Raw genomic sequence first — 23,129 nt, forward strand, 5'->3', positions numbered from 1 at the left:
GCCCCGGACCCCTGCCCCCTCACGGCCCTGGCCCCGGCCCCGGCCCCGGCCCTGGCTACAGCCGCCGTCAGCAGAGACACAGGAGGCGAAGGCCCTGGATCCCCAGAGTGGCCTCCCTGGGGACTAGGGCTGAGCGGGCAGCCAGCCAGGCACGTGCCCGGGGCGCACGGGGACTGCTTTCCCATGCCCCCTGGGCGCTGCCTGGAGGTCCCCTCTGAGCCGGGCACCGCGGGGCGGCGGAGGGGGATGCCTGGCCGATGCCAGGACTGGGAAGGCTCTTGCCGCCGGGGACCCTGAGTGACCCCAGGCCTGCACGAGGACTGGCCCAAACGCAGGAAACACACAGACTCGCCTAGAAGTGGGGACACGCCCCTCCCGTGCAGGTGGCCGGTGTGGCCTCAGAATCCTCTTCCACCCCCAGGGCCACGCGAGGGGCGCTGGCACCGGAGAGCACCCTGGTTAAGACACTTGCCCGCGCGGGGAAACAGCTCCGCAGGGGCGGCTGCCTGACCCCTGGCCGCCTGACCCAGGCAAGTGCTCTGCCGACCTTCCCCTCCGGCCCTGTCCGGTCAGCGCTGCCCAGCCCTGCCCTCTGGCCTCAGCAGTTTCCAGTGCCCCATCCCCAGCCTGCATGTGGGGGCGGGGGAGGGGGGATTGGCAAGGGGGTGCTCATGGCTCTGGGAAAGGCCAGCACACAACGGCATGGGCTTGGCTGCAGCAGCAGGGATTTAGGTTGGCTAAGAGGATGGACTTCCCAAGAGTGAGCACCACTAGGCAGAGGCTATGAGGCTCAGACTCCTTTCTCTGAAGGTTCAGAAAACAGGGGAAGGGGTTGAGGTTGCCTGCCAGAGGCCATGTGTGGGCACAGGGATGGATGGAGGGAGGGAGGGAGGGAGGGAGGGAGGGAGGGAGGGAGGGATGGATGGAGGGATGGAAGGATGGAGGAATGGAGGGATGGATGGAGAGATGGAAGGATGGATGGAAGGAGGGAGGGATGGAGGGAGGGAGGGATGGAGAGATGAAGGGATGAATGGATGGAAGGATGGATGGAGGGATGGAAGGATGGAGGAATGGAGGGATGGAGGGAGGGATGGAGAGATGGAGGGATGGATGGATGGAGGGATGGAGGGGTGGAAGGATGGAGGGATGAAGGGATGGAAGGATGGATGGAGGGATGGAGGGATGGATGGAGAGATGGAAGGATGGATGGAGGGATGGAAGGATGGAAGGATGGAGGGATGAAGGGAGGGAGGGAGGGGGGAAGAGGGAGGGAAGGATGGGCTTTGGGGGTAAACCCTGGGTAGTGTGTGGACCTGGGAGGACAGCCGCGCAGGCAGAGCCTCACCTCGCACCAGGAGCCAGGTGGATGCTCTGGAGACCCCGTTGGCGTTGCTGGCGATGCACTGGTACCGCCCGCCGTCGCTGGGGACAGTGGCGCTGACCTCCAGGGACAGGTCGTCCAGCTGCCTGACCCTGCCCGGGGCGGCCGGCAGGACTCGCCAGTCCCGCACCCACGTCAGGTTGTAGGGGGCGTCCCCCAGGACCCGGCAGGACAGGACGGCGGTCTCCCCTGGGGACACGGTCACGTTGGGCGCAGGGACCAGCTGAGGCGGAGGGTCTGCAAGGACAGGAGCATGGGAGGTTCGCACGGGCTGATCGGGGAGCACGGCCTGCTGGCCCCGCGGTGTCGCGACGCCAGACCCAGCACCGGGGCCCTCGGGAGACCCCGGCGTCTGCCCACCATCGGGGCGGTGCCATCCAGAGAGGGCACATCCCCTGTCACCATCCTGCACCCACCGAGGGCTGCGTGGCGTGTGCGCGCTCTGCTCCCGCAGCCAGCCGCGTGTCTAACAAAAGCTACACGGCTCCCCACACGCTTTGAGCCCATGTTTGCACCCCTGGGAATAAAGCTCGGGTTTTAAATAACCCTCAAGAGGGAAAGAGAACAAAGCCACGCTCCGTGCAAACCGCGGGGCTGTTATTGCACCAACGTAGGAAGAAGGCGCTGCCCCGGGAGACGGGAGAGCAAAGCAAGCCGCTGTCTCGCCAAGAAAAAGCCACAAGAAGCGGCGAGATTAGAGGCCCGCCACCCAGCGTGGGCCTGGGCCCCTGCAGGGGGGGCGCGGGGTCCACACCGGCCACGTGTGCCAGCGACCGTGACGTCCGGGCAAGGGGAGCCTCAGACCTCCGCAGCCGACAGGGGCAGACATAGAGCACGGGGCCCAGCTAGGAGTGTAGGAACTATTAACCAAGCTCTGTGAACCGGGACTGCTTTGTTCTGGTTCAAGAAGGCACATTCCAGCCAAAACCGGTTTAGCTCAGTGGATAGAGCGTCAGCCTGTGGACTGAAGGGTCCCAGGTTCGATTTCGGTCAAGGGCATGTACCTTGGTTGCGGGAACATCCCCAGGTGGGGGGGGGGGGGGTGCAAGAGGCAACGGATCGATGATTCTCTCTCATCGATGTTTCTAACTCTCTATCCCTCTCTCTTCCTCTCTGTGAAAATCAATTAAAAAATATTAAAAAAAAAAAAGAAGAAGAAGAAGAAGAAGAAGAAGAAGAAGAAGAAGAAGAAGGCAGCACATTCCAACCTGGCTGGGGGCTCACCGTGGACCTGGGGGCTCCACGGAGATGCAGCCCATCCCCCCCAATCCGGGAACTGCCCGTTATCGTGGGAAGACGAGCAATCTTGTTGCAGAAACCCATCTTGTTGCCGCCCGCCCTTGGGAGACCCCCAGCCTTTGCACACCCACAGGCCTGTGCCAATCTCCAGCCCCCATGACCCGTGAACTGCCCATTTGGCTACTTTCCCAGGTCATCCCTGTGCTTCTTCCCATAAGCAGCCGGCTTATGGTGGGGGCGGGGCAGACTTCTGCGGATGGCCTGCGGCTCGCCTTGCTGCTGGCAGGACTGAATAAACTCTCCTAATGATTCCACCTGTCTCCGCTGAACTGGCTCAAGCAGTGACAGGCAGCTCAGACCCACTGATTGGTTCCAAGATGAAAACTGATATGAATTTCTCTTTAAGTAGTTCTACACCAATAGATTATGCCAACGCACCCAGATGTGCCAGCATGCAGATCGTGGCATATTGGGGCACCTGTGTGTTGTGGGGGAGACCAGCAGTAGATGCTGGCTGCAGTGCATTAGACAGTGACAGGGCCTTGAAAGTCGGAAGCCCTGAGTGGTGTAGCCGAGAGGAGAGAAAGCAGATGTGGGAAACGGTAGCCACCGCAAAGTCTCAGTAACTGGTGGACCCATTTCCCGATACTGTTCTGCTTCTCTTCACTCATCGTCATCTATAAAAAGCACATTTCTGTTCCTTCCCGCCCTGAGCACACGTGCTCACGTGCCATTGTCAGAGGGTAACAGCTCGGGTTGTTGTAAGTCTGTGCATGGAAGCATCCACCTTGTATGAAAACTGCTGTTTGAAATTTCAACCCTGCTATTTGGCTCCTGTGGATCGAACCTTCCCCAGACAAGGTCATCAGTGCTGGCGCCAGGCAGGCCTCTGGTGGAGGTCTCAAGGCCCCAGGACTCACTGGCTCTTTAAGAACTTGCAAAGGGGGCTGGAAATATTGGGGAGACAAAGAGGGTAGTATCATACAAATAGGGAGAATTCCTGCATGTTGGGGCCCAGAATTTGAGATACATTTTCCTCTGGACCCGCGCATAATAAATGTTCTTCGGTTTTCTGTAACACTACTCTCCCATTTTCGTTGAAATGCACGCACAGATAAAGGCCTGAAAGGAAGCGAGTCAACATGCCCCGGAGGGAGGGCGCTGTGGGTGGGAGCCAGGCCACTGTACCCTCCGGCCTGTCTCCCAGTCTTCCTCCCGGAAGCACCGCTCTGTGTAAGATTTGGATGCAGAAAGCCCAGCTCTCCATGCTGTCTGGCTCCTTCCCTTCTCTTCCAGATAGCTGGGGTCCACTGTTTAAAAACGAAAGCCAGCCCTGGCCCGGTTGGTTCTGTGCAAAGAGCATCGGCCTGCAGACTGAAGGGTCCCGGGTTCAATTCCGGTCAACGGCACAGGCCCAGGTTAAGGGCTCGCTCCCCAGGGAGGGACGTGCAGGAGGCAGCCCAGCAATGATTCTCTCAACATTGATGTTTCCATCTCTCTCTCTCCCTCTCCCTCCTTCGCTGAAATCAATGAAAAAAAATTTTTTTTTTTAAATAATTCAAGCCCTGACTGGTTTGGCTCAGTGAATAGAGCATCAGCCTGTGGACTGAAGGGTCCCAGGTTTGATTCTGGTCAAGGGCATGTACCTTGGTTGCAGGCACATCCCCAGTAGGGGCTGTGCAGAAGGCAGCGGATTGATGTTTCTCTCTCATCGATGGTTCTAACTTTCTATCCTTCTCTTTTCCTCTGTGTAAAAAATCAGATATATATATATAAATTTATATATATATAAATTCAAAGTAAATAAAACAAATCTCCTTTCAAGATGGCCGGTGGCATTTCCAACCTCCCTGCGCTGCATGGTGCTCTCCCGGGGGACATGGAGGCACAGGTGCCGGGACTGCAAGATGCACAGTGGCCCCTGGAAAGATCTGGGGTCCGGCAAGTCCCAGAGGCCGGACCGAGAAATCAGGGGAGGGAGGGAGGCTGGGCGAGGGGCGTGGCCAGAGCTGACGTTTGTTTCCAATCTTTCTCCAACCGAGACCCGTGGGCCGTGGGGGAGAGACAGCCCAAGAGGGGCCGGCGGGCAGGGGCAGCGGCACCCAGACTCCGTGATGGACAGTCCCTGCCGCTGGCTGGCACGCTCCCCCGCAGACAGAGACCCCCTGGGAGGGAGTCCTGGAGGGAAGAGTCAGGAAGGGGGTGGGGAGGAGGCAGCCGGAGGGACAGACCTGTGACGATGACCTGGGCCTGCGCCCGTCCGGTGCCAGCACTGCTGACCGCCGTGCACTCGTACGTGCCCTCCTCGGCCTTGGAGGCCCGCGGGATCTCCCAGCTGCTGTTTCCGGACTCCCTGCGGACACAGGACAGCCGGGGACACACAATCACACCACCCCCAGTCAGGGGCCCCGTTCCCCTGAACCCTGCCCAGGGGGAGCCCAAATCCTCTTGGAGGCTTAATATTATAAGAGGCAGCGGGCAGCCAAGGACACACAAATCCCACAGGACGCTGTGTGGCTCTGCCCAAGTCCCTGCCCCTCTCTGAGCTCCAGACTTCCACCCATAAAGGCGAGAGTCTTTCCTGCCCTGACCCCGTGGAGCAAGGCTTGTACAAGGTGAGCTTTCTGCAAGCGAAGGGAGCCCCATGATGGCCTCGCAGTGGTGGGAACCTTGGGGACCGCCTTCCCCCCGCCCCTGAGAGGTGCCCAGGCCGGGCTGCCCCGGAGGACAATATGGCCGAGCCCGAGGTCCCTCTCCCGTCACCCGCGCCCCTCAGACCCCCGCAGGGCGTGGGACCCCGGGAGCCCCGTGGCTGAGGACGACGGGCTGGCCACGGCCCACTCACTGTAGGTGCCTCTCCTCGCCCAGCCGGGCTCCGTGCCGCCGCAGCTGCAGCCGGAAGGGGAGGGCGCTGTGCACCGCGCAGGAGACCAGCAGGGGCTGGTGCAGGTGGCCGTGGATCCGGGGGGGCATGCTGACCAGGGGCCCGCCTGCAGGCGAGGACCAGCGCTCAGCAGGCCGCCCCGCTCCCCGCAGCTGCCCGCACTACGCGCAGCCACACACTCACAGGGAGGAGCCGGGAGCAGAGGCCTGGCCGCGCCTCAGTCTCCCCCTCTGTGAATTGGGCTGGTCGCAGCACCAGCCTCATCCATCTCATCGTTTCTCAACGGTATCAGGCCCCAGACTGGAGAAAATGCTGCTCAGACCGGGCGCCCCAGGGGTGGGGGGAAAGGGGCGTCAACTGCTCATCTGCCCCGGAGGGTCTGTTCTCCCCCAAGATGCTGGAGGGGAGCTTTTTTTATTCAAAAATAAGCTTAGTTGGAGCACAGGCTGAGAGGCAACATTCACACGCATTTTTGAGATAAAATAAGAGACTTCAATGAAATCTCTCAGCCTGTGATGAGCCCCTGGGGTCCCCCAGCAGACACCACTGCCCCCCTCGCCTGGCCCTGGCGTCTCGGGTGGACACATTCTCTCCCTGGCTATTGGAGTCGCTTCAATGGGCGTCTGAGAACCACCGCGCGCGCGGGGTGCTGGGCGCGCCGGTGCCTCCCGGTGATGGCGGGCACACGCCCAGCCCGGGGCTGCCTCCCCGCGTCCCGCCGAGACGCTGTGAGGGCCGGACCGTGTGCCAGACCTCCTCTGAGCGCAGAGCCGGGTGGGAGGATGGCGGTGACATCATGCTGCAGGCTCCCCGCCACGCCCCAGGGGAGAGGGATGCTGGACCGTCCAGCCACGTCCTCAGCTGTGTGCAAAGCAGCCAGTCCTCCCCCACCCCCACCCCAGCACACACACACACACACACACACACACACACACACCGGGAGCCTCTGCAGGCCTGCTGGGCTTTCTCCTCTGTGAGCTGCACGGGCCCAGCACCCCCCAGCCCAGCCCTCACACCTCCGTGTCTCCAACCCGGAGCCTCCTGCTCTCAGCCAAACCCGGGAGGGGGAGTAGGAAGCAAAAGAGCCAAGCCACTGCCGAAACCAGTGTGGCTCAGTGGATAGAGCATCGGCCTGCGGACTGAAGGGTCCCGGGTTCGATTCCGGTCAAGGGCATGTACCTTAGTTGCGGGCATGTCCCCAGTGCGGGGTGTGCAGGAGGCAGCTGATTGATGATTCTCTCTCATCAATGTTTCTAACTCTATCCCTCTCCCTTCCTCTCTGTAAAAAATCAATAAAATATATTAAAAAACAAAAACAAAAAAAACGCGCTCCCTGCCCCACAGACACACCTTAATCTAGAGCCGAGGTGCCGACCAAGAGCCAGAGCTAAACTCTACCCTCCTGGCTCCATCGCAGAGAACAGGAGAGGCGGACTGTTACTCTGCTGCTGAAATTCTTTCTGAAAAGTCCCCTCAGAGCTGTCAAGGCCAAGGGTGGGGAGGCCGGGGACCACTGTGGGGAGTGGAGGCCAGCAGTAGGCTGGAAAGAAGGGCCCTCAAGTCCCCACCTCACCAGGGCGCCTTGGTGCTCCCCCTCCCCCCAGTGATATAGACAGAGGAGCCTGCCCCTCGCTGATCCCCAGCAAAGACCGGAATGTCAGTGACAGCTCCTCCCAGGCCGCCACGTGGGAAGGGGGCAGCAGGAGGGAGTGGAGCCCAGTATGGAAGCCGGTGGCCATACCAAGGTGCCCCTGCCAGGACCAGAGACAGAGTCGGAAAGCCAGAGACTCCACCCTGCCCTCTGGAAGCTTCCTGACTGGTGTGAGGCCTCAGGGACACACAGAAAAGCAGCAGAAAACCAACACATGTGGGGTCCAACCCAACACGGTCAAAGATGGGACCACAGATGAGCTGTGCCTACAAGGCGTGGTAGCAACAGCAGCTGCCACCCGTGGAGGGCCCTGGGCCACAATCTCCAATCCTGGGTGCAGAGCCTGATGGATGGGGGCGGGGGGATGAATGTTGGGATGGATGGATGGATGGATGGATGGTTGAATGAATGGATGGATGGATGAGAGGGGTATGAATATTGGAATGGATGGATGGATGGATGAATAAATGGATAGATGGATGGATGAGTAGGGGGATGAATGTTGGGATGGATGGATGAGTGGATGGATGGGTAGATGGATGGATGAATAGGTGGGTGGGTGGGTGGACGGAGAGTAGGAGGGTGAATGTTTGGGTGGGTAGATGGATGGATGGATGGATAGGTGGGTTGGTGGGTGGGTGGATGGATGGATGGATGGATGAGTGGGGGGATGAATGTTGGGTTAGATGGATGGATGAATGAATGGATGGATGAGTAGGGGGATGAATGTTGTGATGGATGAATGCGTGGATGGGTGGGTAGATGGATGGATGGATAGGTGGGTGGGTGGATGGATGGAGAGTAGGAGGGTGAATGTTGGGGTGGATGAATGGGTGGGTAGGTAGATGTTTGGTGGATGAGTGGGTACGAAGGACAGATGCATGTTTGGATAAATAGATGAACGCCTGGGTGGAGGATGACTTTGTACTAAATATCTGGGCTGAGGGCTACCCCGGATGCATCTCAGCATCAGCATCGTCCTCACAGAGCTCGCTGCCCACAGAAGTTAATGAACGCACTCCCTGATCTAACCTAACCAGGAGGGCTCCCAGGAGAAATGGGTTGGCAACCGAGACAGCAATCTAGGGGTGGCAAGAGCCAATCACTCACCTGGGGCCACCCCACTATAGGCAACTCCGGAGACACGAAGGAGGGGGTTCCCCTCGTGGTCCTCGCCCTTCACCTTGAGGTAGAAGCGCTCCTGGGGGGCACGGAAGGGCGGCCCGCCCCACAGCTGGTGGGTGGATTCGTTGGAGAGCAGCTGCGTGGGCAGGGTCAGGAGGGGCTGCCCCGAGCTGCGTGAGAGCTCCACCGAGTCCACGCGGCCAGGGGCCTGCAGGCCCGTGGAGTTGATCACCAGGGAGATGGGCACCCCTGCAGAGGGAGGGCAGGAGGAGGTGCTGGGCTCTGTGCTGGGCTCTGTGGTCCTCCCCAAGAAGCGGTCCCAGGTCTACCGCCAATCAGCCAGGGATCAGCCCACTCGGTCCTCCTTCACCAGCTGCCTTCCCTGTGACAATTCCCATCGAGGGTGGGACCAGGTAGAGGGGGCTTGCTCCTGTCCATGGTCCTGAAATGTCCCTGTTCATCCAGCCAGTGTTCCCCGAGGCTCAGCACTCCCACTCCACACAGAGTGAAAGTGGGAGACGGGAGGAGCCGGGCTCTCAGTAAACAAGTTTTGACAAAGGAGAAGGGGCTGGTGTGAACTCGGTAGTAAGGGGAGCAGCACAGGGTCCTGAAAGCCTGTGGGGGCCGGGAGCGTGTTCTAAAGGGGAAAATGGCCACTGTGCCACCCGGGCAGGGCGTGGCCCTACGGTGTGAGAACCCAGCCTGGGCCCCCCGTCTCACAGCCCCTCACGCGCTGTCAGCCCCAGCACTCCCAGTCTCCCACAGGCACGCCCGCCCTCAGAGGCAGCTCCCTCAGGAGCCGTACCTTGCAGCGGCCACTCGATGGTGTGGTTGAGGTCCAGGGAGGGCTGAGTGGAGAAGCCAGCGCGGAAGTTGATGTCGCTGATGCCCGTGACCCTCACCGAGTGGCGGCCGCTGCTGATGACCTAGCAGGAGCCCAGGCCCACGTCACTGGGCCCTGGACCCGGCACCGGGAGAGCCAACCCAGCCCGCCAGAGCTGTCAGCCCGGCTTCCTCTGTGCCTTCTCCCCGGACAGGGTTCCGTGCCCACCTCAGGACACGCACGCCATTTCTCCGAGTCTTTCACCAATACCCCCTAACGAACCCAAACCACTGCGCTTCCTCTCACCGGTGCAAAGCAGACGACCCTTCCTCTGTCTGTGACCCTTTACTTCTATCGATGTGCCCACAGCACCCCCATGCCCCAGCCCTCAGCTTCCCAGGACCCCAGGCCCCCCACGGCCCGGGGACCAGCACCCCCTACCTTGATGGACCAGAGCCCGGGGTGCTCCGGCTTGAAGGCCACCACCTTGGCCGAGTCGGGGATGCTGAGGAGTATGTTGAGGCCCTCGTCCTTCTGCAGGATCCTCCCTGTGGGAGCCCCGTGACTCTCAGCCCCAGGGGGTGACAGAGGCCCACCCCATCCCCAGGGGCTCGCAGCTCTCCCAACACCAGCCTCGGGCTTCCCAGGGAAACTGGCGAGAGGCCTTTGGCAGAGCCGGGGCCTCCCCCTCATTCTGCAGCCCCCTCCCCCTGCCCCGGGTGTGGGAGGCACCCCTGGCCTACAGCCTGGGCCTCTCAGGACATCCTCAGAGCACCGGGGAGCCAGGTGGCCAGGTCCCAACCACACTGACAAGCCACTCCACCTCCTCGCACCCCAGCTTCCCGTCTGCACTACCTGCCACTAATCCGTGCCCTCAGTGACCCGCCAGGCTCCTGTGGGGACCACGGAGAGAGCGGGGGGAGGACTCTGCAGGAGCATTACCATCCCAGGACTGTCTTCATCTTAATCCCCCGCCCCTTGCTTCTCCCAGCCCCCTGCTTCCTCACCCACCGTGGGGCCCTCTCTGTCCTCCACCTGGCACCCCCCATCCTCCCTTCTCCCGGAGTCTTGTGTCCAGGAGTCTCTCTCTCTGTCCCACCCCGCCTCCCAGCCTAGTCTGGGCCAAAGCCGAGGGGCACACACACCCAGCGGGTCTCGGACTTCGATCTCGGGGCCGGGGCCGCTCAGGGAGATGGTGACCTCCTTCAGGCTGGGGTCGAAGGGGATCCTCCACGTGTGCTCCCCCGCTTCCTCGTGGTCCGTGGACAGCAGGTGCACCTTGGAGGCCTGGATCGCCGACTCCACCCACTTCAGCACCTGGGGGGCAGAGGGAGGAGCTGACCCAGCAGGTTACCTCGTCGTGCGTGGGTCTGGCACGCTGACGGCGGGTCCTTAGCAGGCTGCCGGCCGTGTGCAGAGTCTGGCTTCCCCATGGGTTTCGGGCAGCACACAGGCGTTCCACATCATCTGGAGGCCATCCCACGCCCCCTGAGCCCCACCAATTCACAGGGCATTACCCTCACCCCCAGCCTGAACGGAGGCATCCAGAGGACTCAGCTCGGAGGGAAGGAGCAAGGAGGGCCCTTCTGCTGGGAAGACTCTTCCCTCCTCCTTCACCTGGCCAACTCTTAAGGCCCCATCACCTCCTCCAGGCAGCCCTCCTGATGCCTCCTCACACAGATGACCCCTGCAGATCTGGAATCTTGCCCAAGACCAGTGGTTGGCAAACTCATGAGTCCACAGAGCCAAATATCAACAGCACAACCATGGAAATTTCTTTGGAGAGCCAGATTTTAAACTTAAACTTCTTCTAATGCCACTTCTTCAAAATAGACTCGCCCAGGCCGTGGTATTTTGTGGAAGAGCCACACTCAAGGGGCCAAAGAACCATATGTGGCTCGTGAGCCACAGTTTGCTGACCATAGTGTGTGTGTGTGTGTGTGTGTGTGTGTGTGTACACACATAAAATCCACTCCAAGTGAATTAGAACCTAGTACCATTCCGAACCAGGGGTCCTTGGAGAGATGGCTGATTCTGAGTCTGGGGCAGGCAATTTACAACGCAAACCTGGGGCAGCCGACAACTCCACAAAGGGAGGAAGTCCTCGAAGACAAACGAACACATCCGGAGGACACGGCCCCGGCCTGCAGAAGCTAAACTTAGAACACTCTGAGCCCCAGATAAACTGTCATCGGTCAAAACACACCGGATTGTGGGACCCACACGCCCATGATAATACTCCAAAAAGAAGTGCAAATTCAAAACAGTAAGACCTCCCTTGTCACCAGTGAGGGCGACTTCTTCCTGACAGAGAACGAGCGAAATGTGGTCCCCGCCCTTTCCATAGGAACCGGCTCCGGACGGACCGAACCCTCCCTCCCGCTGTGCAAAGGCCCCGCTTCCTGGAGGAACGCCCGCTGGTGAATGCGGACGGGATGATGCAATTAGGAAACCATCACGCTGCAGCCCCAATGAGATCAGTGTTCCGGGCGCGCATCCTCGGCGGATGCTCACCCCGGGGAGGAGAGGTCGGCGAGAACGGGATGTCCGCACGGAGCCCAGCGTCACCCGCAGACCACCTGGGCCACACGGGGAGCGCACGGCTGTCAGCACCCTCCTCGCCCGGAACGGAGCGCAATCAGACATTACCCGCCTGCCGTGTGATGCAACAGGAATACACACAGCACCAGCCATGGAGCACTCCTGCCAAACACGCTCTCCTCCGTCTGACAGTCATGCAGCGCTCACTTTGGTGTAGGGGACTATAGGAGACCGAGGGATCGCCATACGGAGGCCATCAGCTGGACCCGGAACACGGGACAAGCCGGTGGCCTGTGCAGAAGGAAAGCCTGCTCCAGATGTAAGAGGGCTCGGGAGACATAACAGCCAGACGACATGCACCGCCGTGATTAAGTCCCACTGGACACAAACGGTCATAAAGACATTCTGAGGGCCCTCGCCGGTTTGGCCCAGTGGGCAGAGCATCAGCCTGCAGACCACAGTTTTGAGTTCAATTTCAGTCAAGGGTGCACACCTTGGTTGCAGGCTCCTTCCCAGACCGAGCCCTGGTCAGGGCGCATGAAGGAGGCAACCAATCGATGTGCTTCTGTCACATCAATATTTCTCTCAAAAATCAATGGGAAAATATCGTGTGAAGATTAACAACAACAAAAAAGACATTCTGAGGGAAATTTGAATGTGGACTCAACATCAGATGATACCAGCAGAGTTCTGTGAATGTGATAATATTGTAGACTATTTTTTTTTAAATCCATGTTGGATTGTTTATTATTTTAGCAGAAAGTATACAGAGAAATGAAGCAGGTGGAGCTAAAATGTTAATTGCTGGATCTACAATAGCTGGTACCTCTGGTCTTTTTATTTTTCTGTATCTTTGACATTTTTCGCAGTAATTTTTAAAAGACTTTTTATTGATTTTTAAAAATAGATATTTTTATTTATTTTAGAGAGGAAAGGGGAGGAAGAGAGAGCTAGAAACATCAATGATGAGAGGGAATCATTGATTAGCTGCCCCCTGCACATTGGACTGAGCCCAAAACCCAGGCATGTGCCTTTTGCCAGAATCAAACCTGGGACCCTTCTGTCAGCAGGTTGACATTCTATCCACCAAGCCAAACTGGCAGAGGGATTGATTTTTAAAGAGAAATGGAGAAGGAGAGAGAAATATCGAGCGGCTGCCCCTTATCAGGGATCAAGCGCCAAACTTGAGCGTGTACCCTGACTGGGAATCAAACCAGCAACTCTTCTGTGCACAGGACGATGCCCAACCAACTGAACCACACCAGGCAGGGCTGTGATTTATTAAAGTAAAAGTCACTCATAAAGAATATACATGATATAATTTTCCACACCAACAACTGTAAACCTACTTTTGCCCCACCCTGTGGTATATACACTGAGTGGCCAGATTATTATGATCTCTGAACGCATAATAATCTGGCCACTCAGTGTGTGTGTGTGTGTGTGTGTGTGTGTGTGTGTGTGTATTTTAGAGGCCCAGTGCATGAATTTGTGCATGAGTGGGGTCTGGCCAGCCTAGACAGGGAGAGGGGACATGGGCAGCTGGCCAGCCAACTTGCTGGCCAAACTCCTGGTCAAGGGGACAATTTGCATATTAGCCATTTATTATATAGGATATATACTAAGTGGCCAGATTATTATGCGTTCAGAGATCACAATAACCTGGCCACTCGGTGTATATCTGAGCAACCATAGTGGTATCCTGTTGCTTGGCTTCCTGGAATACTGTTTGAAGAAGAAAGGAGAAGCCACATTCTGCCTCCATTTTAAACAGCTCTGTGATTGATTAGCAATGTCTGCCATGGGTATGGCATCAGACCGCGGTGTCTCGCATGCTGTCTATTGCCCATGCTTGCTCTAAACCATCCTCCTTTAGCTCTGCCTCCCCTGCGATCTTCCAAGGCAAGGCAAGGAATTGGAAGAATGGCCCAAGACTCAGAAAACATATATGATTTGTTGAGACTGCGCTGGAGCCTGTGTGCGTAGATTTTTACAGCTACATTTAAGTTAGCACGGAATAAGCATGCCGTGGTCTGGAGAAGCATCTGTTTCCAGGCCTGGAACCACTCCATCTTCTGTTTTGCCTGGCCTTCGAAGCCATGTTTCTCTTGAAAAGGTCCCACCTGTCTTCACCACCATCCTTCATCCGTGCGGGGGCGGGCTGGGCGGAAGGCGGCCAAGGCTCCCAGCTGGACAGAAGCTGGCGAGGCGAGGGAGGCCACGCCCCCAGCTGCAGAGGATCGGCGGCGGGACCCCCGCCTTCCCACCCCACCCCACCCCCGGCCAGGCCTCGTCAGGGGTCGGGGGGAATCAGAACCGAGCAGAGCCGCCAGGAGGAGGTGGCAGCACCGTGGACAATTACTCAGACAAGTCACACCGCTACTGTGTGTTGCAACTGTTATTGTAAGCTCGTTCTCGAATGTTCTGCTCGGGGAAGAGGCCCAGGAGCTGAGGCTACTGAGCTTCGGGGAGGGCTGAGACGGGTAGAATGTCAGTGACCTCGCCAGGAGGCAGCCGGCCCACGGGGCTGCCCTGTAAGCCCATCACCGCTCAGGAGCTGGGGAAGTGTGGGGGGTGGGGGGGTGGGCTGACCCTCTTGCCCATAATCAGGTCAGGCCTGGAGGCAAGGCCTTCTGGCCCTCGCGATGCCCCCGGGGCCCAGAGTGGAGTCCAGAGAGCCTTCCGAGAAGACAGCCTGCATCTAGCAAGCTTGGTGTTTATTTGGTGAAAGCAATGGCTTCCAGATGTTAGCGGGACGGGGGCTCCCTCCCTGTGACTGATGGGGACGGAGTGAAAGAATCTGGGCTCGCTCCCCCGGCCAGATGGCTGCCGGTCAGCCCTTCCAGGCAGATCGACCATCCCCTCCGCCCCCCCAGGCTCTTCCCACCACACTTGACAGCCAAGGTCGCTGAAGAAGCAGAGAGAGGAAGCCAGGGCCCCCATGGGCCTCCGAGCACAGACGGGAAAACTGAGGGCCCCGTCCAGGAAGCCCGTGGGCATGGATGAAGAGGGAGTCCTAGCCCCTGCCAGCTGGGCACCCCGGCCACCTGTTCCAGACCCTGCTTTCCTGGGGACCCTGGCCTCCCTGCGGCCGGGGGTGCACTCTGGGCTGCACCCCAAAGCACAGGCTGCGGTCACAGCCGTCGCCACCCTCGCCAAGGGCACCCGCGGCCGGGCCGGGCGCCCAGGGCTCCCCACGCGAGTCTGCCTCGCAGCCTCACTGCTACGGCCGTCTCCCGGGGCGGAGGCTCTCACGGCGCCGCTGTGCTTGCGAGGACGCGGAGGCTCAGAGAGGCTGACGCTGTGCTCCGGGCACGCTGCCCACGGGTGCCCGGCGGGAGTGGGAGCCAGCGCGTGGCCCCGACGCCCGCCCCCCTCCCCTGGGAAGGGTCCAGGATGAAGTCATCTCCGGGCCCGTACCTCCTGGTCTGCTAATCAGAACCACCTGGGATGGACCTCCCAGCCCCTCACTGTCCCCGCAGGCCCTTCACCTCTCCCCTGGCCGAACGGATGCACAGAACCTGGGCACTGCCCATATCTGTACCTGCTGGTGCCAGCCAGGGGAAGGGCCTGGGTCCCCCGGCTCAGGACTTCCCAGTTCTCAGGCGGGCTGCAGGCTGACGGGAGCTGCCCGCACATTCGGAGGGCTGTGCACAGCTGTGCTGGGGACCCAGCTCAGTCTCCATCAGAGCTGCCTACCTCAGCACAGGCCCCGGGGCCGTGTGGCCTGCCTCCCCCGTCTGCTACAGATGACAAAGGAGGGGACCCTGGCTCCATGAGGCCAACCCCGCCACTGGAAAAAAGCGCCAAGCTCCAAAGCACTGGCACCTCCGCCAGAGCAGCATCCCTCTGTGCCCGGCACCCGGTGCCCGGCCCACCGCAGGTGCGCAGTGAGCGTGCGTGCGTGGGCCTGCTCTGGAGCGGTGAGAGGACGCACGCACGCAGGCACGGGCCCGCTGCGGGTTCTGAGGCTCCTCCCAGCTGGACCGCCCCGGCCTGCTCCCCCTGGAAGGATGACCGCAGCCCTGGGCCCGGCCGCGTTCCCAGGCTTGCCGAATGTCTGGGAACATCTGGAAGGGGCCGGGTCCAAGGCATTAAGCTGACAAACGGCAGAGCTGTGTGTCCAGGAAGGAGAGGGATCCAGGCCCTGCCCGGAGGCGGCTAATCCCAGCCGTTGCGGTCCCACCGAGCACTGCCAGCCAGGCTCCCGGGCAGGAACCTGGCACCATGGCCACGAGCAGGTGGATTCGCCACGTTGCCCTGCCTCAAGGGAGAGAACAGGGGTCCCAGCCCCACACCCGGGCAAGCTGTGCCCGCCCACCCGCCGGTGGCCCTGGCAGGAACCCAGTCCCCCTCCCCCCACCAAAAAAAAACAAGGACAGGACCACGCCATCACCCCACTGCAAAATGCCTTCCACCTTGATGTGGCCGGCTCCGTGCTAGAAGAGATGGACAAGCCAAAAACACAGCCTAACGTGTCGCAGAGAACCACGAACGCCATCTGCCAACAGGGAGTTAAGACCACTAATCCGAGCCCGCCTGGCCCGTCCTCCGCAGAACATAAACATACAAACGAGGAAACCCTCTCCAGGAGCAGCCGGGCCGGCCTCCGGGCCGGGCCTCAGGCACAGGGGACCCCGTCTGTCCGCTCCCCGGCTGTTCCCCAGGCACCTGCTCCGTGCTGGCGGCTGGGCGAGGTGCTGGGATACAGCCTCGGGGAGCTCACGGCTGTAAAATTACAGAGATGCAGCCGAAACCGGTTTGGCTCAGCGGATAGAGCATTGGCCTGCGGTCTGAAGGGTCCCAGGTTCGATTCCCGTCAAGGGCATGTGCCTTGGTTGCGGGCACATCCCCAGTAGAGGGTGTGCAAGAGGCAGCTGATCGATGATTTCTCTCTCATCGATGTTTCTAACTCTCTAACCCCCTCTCTTCCCCTCTGTAAAAAATCAATAAAATATATTTTTTAAAATAAATAAAATAAATAAAATTACAGGGATGCATAGCCACATGGGGCATCAGCAGAGGCCCTGGGGCAGGGGAGACCGGGACACTGCAGGAACGGCAGAGGCCAGCAGGGCGGCGGCAGCGGGCAGAGGGGAGAACGGAGGTGAGGGATCCGAGGGGCAGAGGTCAGATAAGCTCTGCACCACCCCGGGGGGGCGGCAGGAGGGCCTGTGTGTGGGGTCTGTTTTCGATGAACCCAGCGGGATGCGTGCGCGCCCCTTCCCAGCTCTGCTCCGTGAGCTCCCGGGCAGCGGGAGAGGAGCCAGGGCAGGACAAACACCCGGAAGGGAGTGCCCTGCTCTTCCCAGGAGCGGCCGTGAAAACTGACCCGCAGGCAGGTCCCTGGGAGGACCCTCTGGCTCCTGGGAAGGAGTGGCCTTGTGGGGCGAGGGGAAGCGGGAAGGGGGGAGCCCTGTATGGCCGCTGGAGCCCGGGGGCAGGAAGGCAGGCACAGGTCCAAGAACAAGACAAGGGCGCAGACAGCTGGTCAGGGCCGACCCACACTCAGCACCGCCCACCTCGGATGGCGACCTGGGCGGCCGCCAGGGCGGCTCACCTCGGTCACCTGCTGCTTGTCCAGGTGGAACACCTGCCCGGAGCTGGTGGCGGCGATCTCCTCGTAGGCCAGGTAGCCAGGGTGCGTGCGGTCGCCGCAGTCCCCCGTCAGCACGAAGACCACCTGGAGGAGGGACGCCAGGGCTGAGGGCTCCCCGCCACCGTCCTCCGGCGGGAGGGCCCGGGACGGGCAGGGAGGGGTGGCCGGGCGTGCCGTCCACTCTCTGGGCTCAGCTGACACATCCGGGAAACGGGGGGAACAGCACCTGGCCTGAGGGGATCAGGACTGGCGCTGGGGAGACAGGGACACTGCAGGAACAGCAGAGGCCAGCAGGGCGGCGGCAGCGTGCAGAGGGTCAAGGGTCAGCGCAGGGCTGGGCAGGCGAAGCTGCTCCATTCACGGGAGCCGTACTAAGCTATCAAGGAAGCGCACGGGCATGGACTCCGCTCTGAGGGGCCCCGGAGGCTGCAGAGCCAGGAGAACCGAGCTTGGCCAAGACCAGTTTGGCTCAGTGGATAGAGCATCGGGCTGTGGACTGAAGGGTCCCAGGTTCGATTCTGGTCAACGGCATGTACATTGGTTTCGGGCACATCCCCGGTGGGGGGTGTGCAGGAGGCAGCTGGTCGATGCTTCTCTCTCATCGATGTTTCTAGCTCTCTAGCCCTCTCCCTTCCTCTCTGTGAGAAATCAATAAAATACATTTAAAAATAAACTTAAAAAATAATAAAGGAAGCAGCCTTTGTTATAGAAGAAGAAGAAGAAGAAGAAGAAGAAGGAGGAGGAGGAGGAGGAGGAGGAGGAGGAGGAGGAGGAGGAGGAGAAGAAGGGGAAGAAGGAGGAGGAGAAGAAGAAGGGGAAGAAGAAGAAGAAGGAGAAGAATTAGAATTGAGCTTGTCCTCAATGGGACAACAGGAGCTGTCCCAGGCCCAGGATGTCCAACAGCAGCCTCTGCGACCCCACACATCCCGCCCCTGCCCCTCACCAGCCGGGCCCCCGCTGGCTTCCGGGCCCTGAGACAATGGAAAAAGGGCGACGCGCCCACGCAGAGAAGGGGCGCAGGGGCAGCGCCCGGAGGAAGACGGATGTGCAGATGCCCAGGGCGTGGAAGGCGAGAGCAGGGTGGGCCGGGTCAAGGACAGGCCTCACCAGTGAGGCGCGGGCCGGCGGGCGGGCGGGGACCTGAGCATGAGCGCACACTTGGAATTCGCCGGACCCGCTGGGGCCTGGGGGCTGGGGGTTGGCCCGGCCCCAGGGGGCGGACGAGAAGCACCCGGACTTTGCCATCGTCCTCGGGGCTCAGGATTCGCCTGCTGGAGCCCAGCTTCCCCGGGTCCCCACCCCCCACCCCCCACTCCCGGGCGGTGGCTCACCTGCGACTGTTTGAGCTGCAGCAGCCGCAGCAGCTCCTCCTTCCTGTGGAAGTCCTTGGCGCGGGCGTCCGAGAAGACGAAGACGAAGGAGCCGGGGTGGGACACCTCCACGGCGGCCATGATGGCGCCCATGCTCATCTCCGGGCAGTCCCCGCCTCCCTGCGGGACGGGGCGTCAGCACGCGGCCCGCCTCGCCCGGGGGTCCCACCAGGAGCACCTCCAGGAGGAAGGGGGTGGCAGGCAGGGGGCAGGCCAGGCCCCGGTCGGTCCCCACCCTGACACGCAGCGCAGCACCCACGGGCGTTACGTTTAGATGCTCAGCATCACTCATTCACTCAGCCGTGCACGCCTGACAGGCCCTCCCATGGGCTCGGGTGTGGGCGGCAGACGCCACATCAATAAGCTCCACACGATGATTTAATTACCACAGTGATGAGTGTTACAAGTGGGGGCGGAGGGAGGGAGCCCCAGGGACATCCGATAGAGACCCGGAGAAGCCCCGTGTCAGCCAAGGCTTGTAGGGCTGAGGGGTGGAGAGGGGCCAGGAGGAGGAGAGGTGGGCACTGGGAAAGCACTCAAAGCTGTCTCCCTAAATTCTCTGTGCAACACACACACACACACACACACACACACACGCACGCACACACACGCCTCCTCCCCGCCCTGCCACCAGCGGGCGCTCTCTGGAGCAGGGAGCCCGCCCTGTGCTACCCGGGTCTGCAGCCCAGCCCAGCAGCAGGTCTGCACGTGGTTCCTTTTTCGCAAACGCCTCTCTCCGGGCTCACACATTCACCCCTGTCACCCTCTGTCCGGCCCTGTTCTGGGCCCTGGGCTCCCTGCCTTCAGAAACTGCTGGTCTCGAGGGGGTAGGATGCAGGACAGAAGCTGAACCAGGGTGTGCCATGCAGCGCAGAAGCTCAGGCGGCCCCGGGGCACCTGCCCAGCCTGGAGCCTGGGTTTGGGGTCTGAACTGGAGCTTTCGGATCCTCTCAGCTACACCCCCTCCTGCCACCCCTCTGTCCATTCACTAACCCACAAGCACCTGCGATGCGCCAGGCTCAGGGCCGCCTCCTGCAGGCACCTGGTCACTGAATAAGAGGAAGGACCCTCAAGGCACACGGGCAGGTCCCGGGCAGAGGGGGGAGGCGGGCACGGGCCCTTGCCGAAGCCCATCTTGGCCCCCGGGTGGCACAAAGACCGTGGCCGGGGGCGTGGCCTGGAAGAGAGGCGCCAGGAGAGCCAGCAGCGGGGCGGGGCGGCCCACCTGCACGTAGAGTTCTCTCAGCGCCCGCTGGAACGCCGCGGGGTCCTCGGTGAGGGTCACCGGGCCAACGTCTGCGGGGAGAGAGGGGCGGTGGGCGTGGGCTCCCAGGGGCACGGCCTCCGCGGGCGGGGGCAGCAGATCCACGACGCGCCCCCCGCCGTGAGAGGGGCCGAGGCTGGGCCTCAGAGACTCCCGCCCCCCTGCAAAGCGGGACGTGGTGAGGGCGCCCCCCGTGGTGAAGGCGCAGCTTCCAGGCCCATGGGGGGGCCAGGCCTTCGGGCCCCTGCGGTCCAAGCAGCCCGGACTCCCAGGAGAGTGCAGAGTTGAGGTCCAGGGCCCCATCTTTGGTGACCCCCAACTCCCCCAGGAACCTCGCTCATCGCCAGAGGGAAAGGAATTCTGGGAAGACCAAGAGACAGAACGGAGCACATAATGTTTTGGGCCTCCCAGCAACCTCCCAGCAGATCGGCCAGGGGAGGGAGCCTCTGCCAGAAACCCGCCCGTGTGTTAGCTCATTTAAACAGAGCGGAATGCGGCCACCAAGGCCGCCTACCCCCGACGCCGGGGGGAGGGCACGGAGCCAGCGTGGCCTGCACCCACCGCCAGGGGCGACGCAGGATGGCCAACCCCCTGGGGAGACGGGGAAATCGCCGAGACGTTCACCGTGCACCTGCCGCACAGCCCAGTCCCTCTGCTTCCAGGTATTTGCTCGAGAGGCGTGAGAACACGTGTCCGCAGACGTGTGCTCACGTGTTCGCGGCAGCTGGTCTCCCGAGAGCCCCGAGCTGGACAGGAGCCAGCCGGCCGCCACCGGTGAGCGAATAAACCAACTCTGGTGCGTTCACATCATCACATACAGCCCGAGGAGAGCGAGTGAGCGAGCTCCCCGTGCAGGAGCCGCCCGGGAACCTCCCAGCCGTCATGCTGCAAGAGAGAAGCCAGGCACACGCGTGCACCCTGCCCGGTTCCATTTATAGAAAGTTCTGGAGCAGGCAGTCACCTGAGGTGAAGAGATCAGGACAGGGTGTCGGGGGGCCAGGGAGGCGTTCCATATTGTGATCGGAGTGTGGGTTCCCCGGCTGTATCGGGGTCAGAATGGGAAGCGAAGACTTGTGCATTTCAATGTATGTAAATGTCACCTCGTAAGCACGAACTATAGAATGAACCCTGGTGAGGGGGGTGGGTAGCGGGTGGAGGAGGTACAGACAAGTAGGGCAGCGTTTCCCTTATCCTCAGTGATTCGGGGCGATGAGGATGTGGGAATTCATTATGTGCTTCTCACTCTGTATTTGAAATGTCTCCTAGCGAACCTCCCCGCCCCCCCCCCCCCCCCCCATGGCAGTCATAGAAAGACACAGAAGCAGGACTAAATTCCAGCGGCCGTGTTGGCCATGTGGATAACAGGGGTTTGCAAAGTTTTCAGACATCTGATTTCATGGGGAAATTGTTGCCTGGCCGGTGTGGCTCAGTGATTGAGCATTCAGGCGGGGCACATGCCCTGGTTACGGGCTTGATCCCAGGCAGGGGGAGTGCAGAAGGCAGCTGCTCAGTGATTCTCTGTCATTGGTATTTCTCTCACTCTCCCTCCCTCCCTCCCTCCCTCCCTTCTGACTTTTCTCCCTCCCTGTCCCTTCCTCTCTGAAATCAATAAAAAAAAAAAATTCTAATTGTTCATTTGAATCCTTGGTGAACTCTAGTAATTAAGAATTCTAAAGTCCAGTCACCCCAAGTTCCCACACTTACTAACTGGTCAGCAGACCTCAGACGGCAGCGGGGGGAATTACCCAGCATCCGTCCACAATTGAGGAGCCGTCTAGCCTGCAGCTCGACAGCTTTACACTCTAAGAGTCACCCGCAAGGCCCCTGTGCTCTGCATCCACCCATCAGGCCCAGCACCCCCTTTCCTGCCTGCTCTGGACTTCACCGAGCCTTCCCTGGCCCCGCCGCCCCCCGCCCCCCGCCCCTCTCAAACTCTGCAGCAATGCCTGCAGCCCTTGACCTCAGGCAGAGCTGCCTGGACTCCTGGCTCCGTCCTGCGCCAGCCACAGGGCCCCTCAGAGCTTACTTCACCGGCCCTGGCCTCAGCCTCCCCCTCTGCAGCATGCCATCCCCGCTGAGAACCAGGCCGGGGAGCGGAGCGCGAGAAAAGCAACCATTGGACTCAACCTCTGGTATTTCTGTATGACGTAATAATACACATGCGTGTAAGTCCACATTGCATGACACTGGTGACACACTGACTGTGCACTTGCTAAGTACCAGGCCACACGCTGAGGTGCTTGCTGAGTATGAGCTCACCGAGTCCTCCCTGGGACCCGGGTCCAATGCTCAGAGGAGAAAACGGAAGCACAGAGAGGGTAAGTGTCTGCCCAAAGACACACAGCCGGGAAGCGGCCGAGCCGGGATGGGCGTCTACGTCTGCACAGCTCCGGACTGACTCCTGACACGTCCCTCTGTGAACCGGACACTGAGGTCCGGACAGGCGGCCACACAGGGGATCCCACCAGCCAGAAACCGATCTTCCTATTGCCCATCTAACCTTCCAAGCTCAGGTGCTTATTTGTAAACGTCTCCCTTACCTACAGGCAGAGCCCGGAGGCAGAATTTCTATGGAAATGGAAATAACATACTATTTTTAACTTTTTTTTAAATTCTTTTTTTCTTTCCCTGAACAGCATCTTGTGACCATCTTTCCGGGAGGCCTGTCCTCGGCTCAGAACCACCTGTGACGCCTGCCAAGGCCTTCCTTTGTGCCAGCGTCTAATGGCGGGCTTGCCTAATCCCATCTTGTCTTCTCGCCAACTTTTATCACGAACGACGTCCCTCCGAGCGGCTTCCCGCGCCTCCGTGTGAGCGCCGGCCCTTTCCCCCGGCTGGAGGCCCGTGAGCAGCACATCTGGGTCAGAGGCAAGGCCGTCCGTAAAGACTCTGGTTGCAAACTCAGTCACCTCGTTCCTGTCCCCCCTTCCCGATGGTCCCGCCTCTGGTCCGTCTACCTGCCAAGGCGGAGCCGCCACCCTGGTGCCCGGTTTTGCTCACGTGACCCTGCCCAGGAATCAGCAGTGATGGCTGGGGGGCTGCCCAGGGGGTGGGCACCGCGGGCGGCTGTGACTGTGGGCCCTGAGCCCCGTGTCCTGAGCTGTCATCCATGTCAGCCTGTCCCAACCGCTCGCAGCGCTGGGCCTGTTCTCCCGCTCTGAGAGATGAGCTGGGGCTGTGGGTATCATCAATGCAACGTCCTCCAGTTGGAAGGACACCCTCCCCCACCTTTTCCCACCGCCCCTGTGCTTC

General features: G+C 60.6%; 1 protein-coding gene across 1 annotated transcript in view; it reads right to left on the reverse strand.

Moving 5' to 3' along the window:
* HMCN2 (hemicentin 2) overlaps positions 1-23,129 on the reverse strand; it is a 128,630-nt gene that overhangs the window by 94,185 nt on the left and 11,316 nt on the right. The window contains 10 exon segments of the mRNA XM_045573639.1: positions 1,346-1,618; positions 4,852-4,973; positions 5,466-5,610; positions 8,266-8,529; positions 9,086-9,206; positions 9,545-9,651; positions 10,249-10,420; positions 17,205-17,327; positions 18,575-18,733; positions 19,839-19,909. Coding sequence (XP_045429595.1) covers positions 1,346-1,618; positions 4,852-4,973; positions 5,466-5,610; positions 8,266-8,529; positions 9,086-9,206; positions 9,545-9,651; positions 10,249-10,420; positions 17,205-17,327; positions 18,575-18,733; positions 19,839-19,909 — 1,557 coding nt within the window.

The sequence above is a fragment of the Pipistrellus kuhlii genome, unplaced genomic scaffold, assembly GCF_014108245.1.
Source record: "Pipistrellus kuhlii isolate mPipKuh1 unplaced genomic scaffold, mPipKuh1.p scaffold_m20_p_53, whole genome shotgun sequence".
Lineage (NCBI taxonomy): Eukaryota > Metazoa > Chordata > Mammalia > Chiroptera > Vespertilionidae > Pipistrellus > Pipistrellus kuhlii.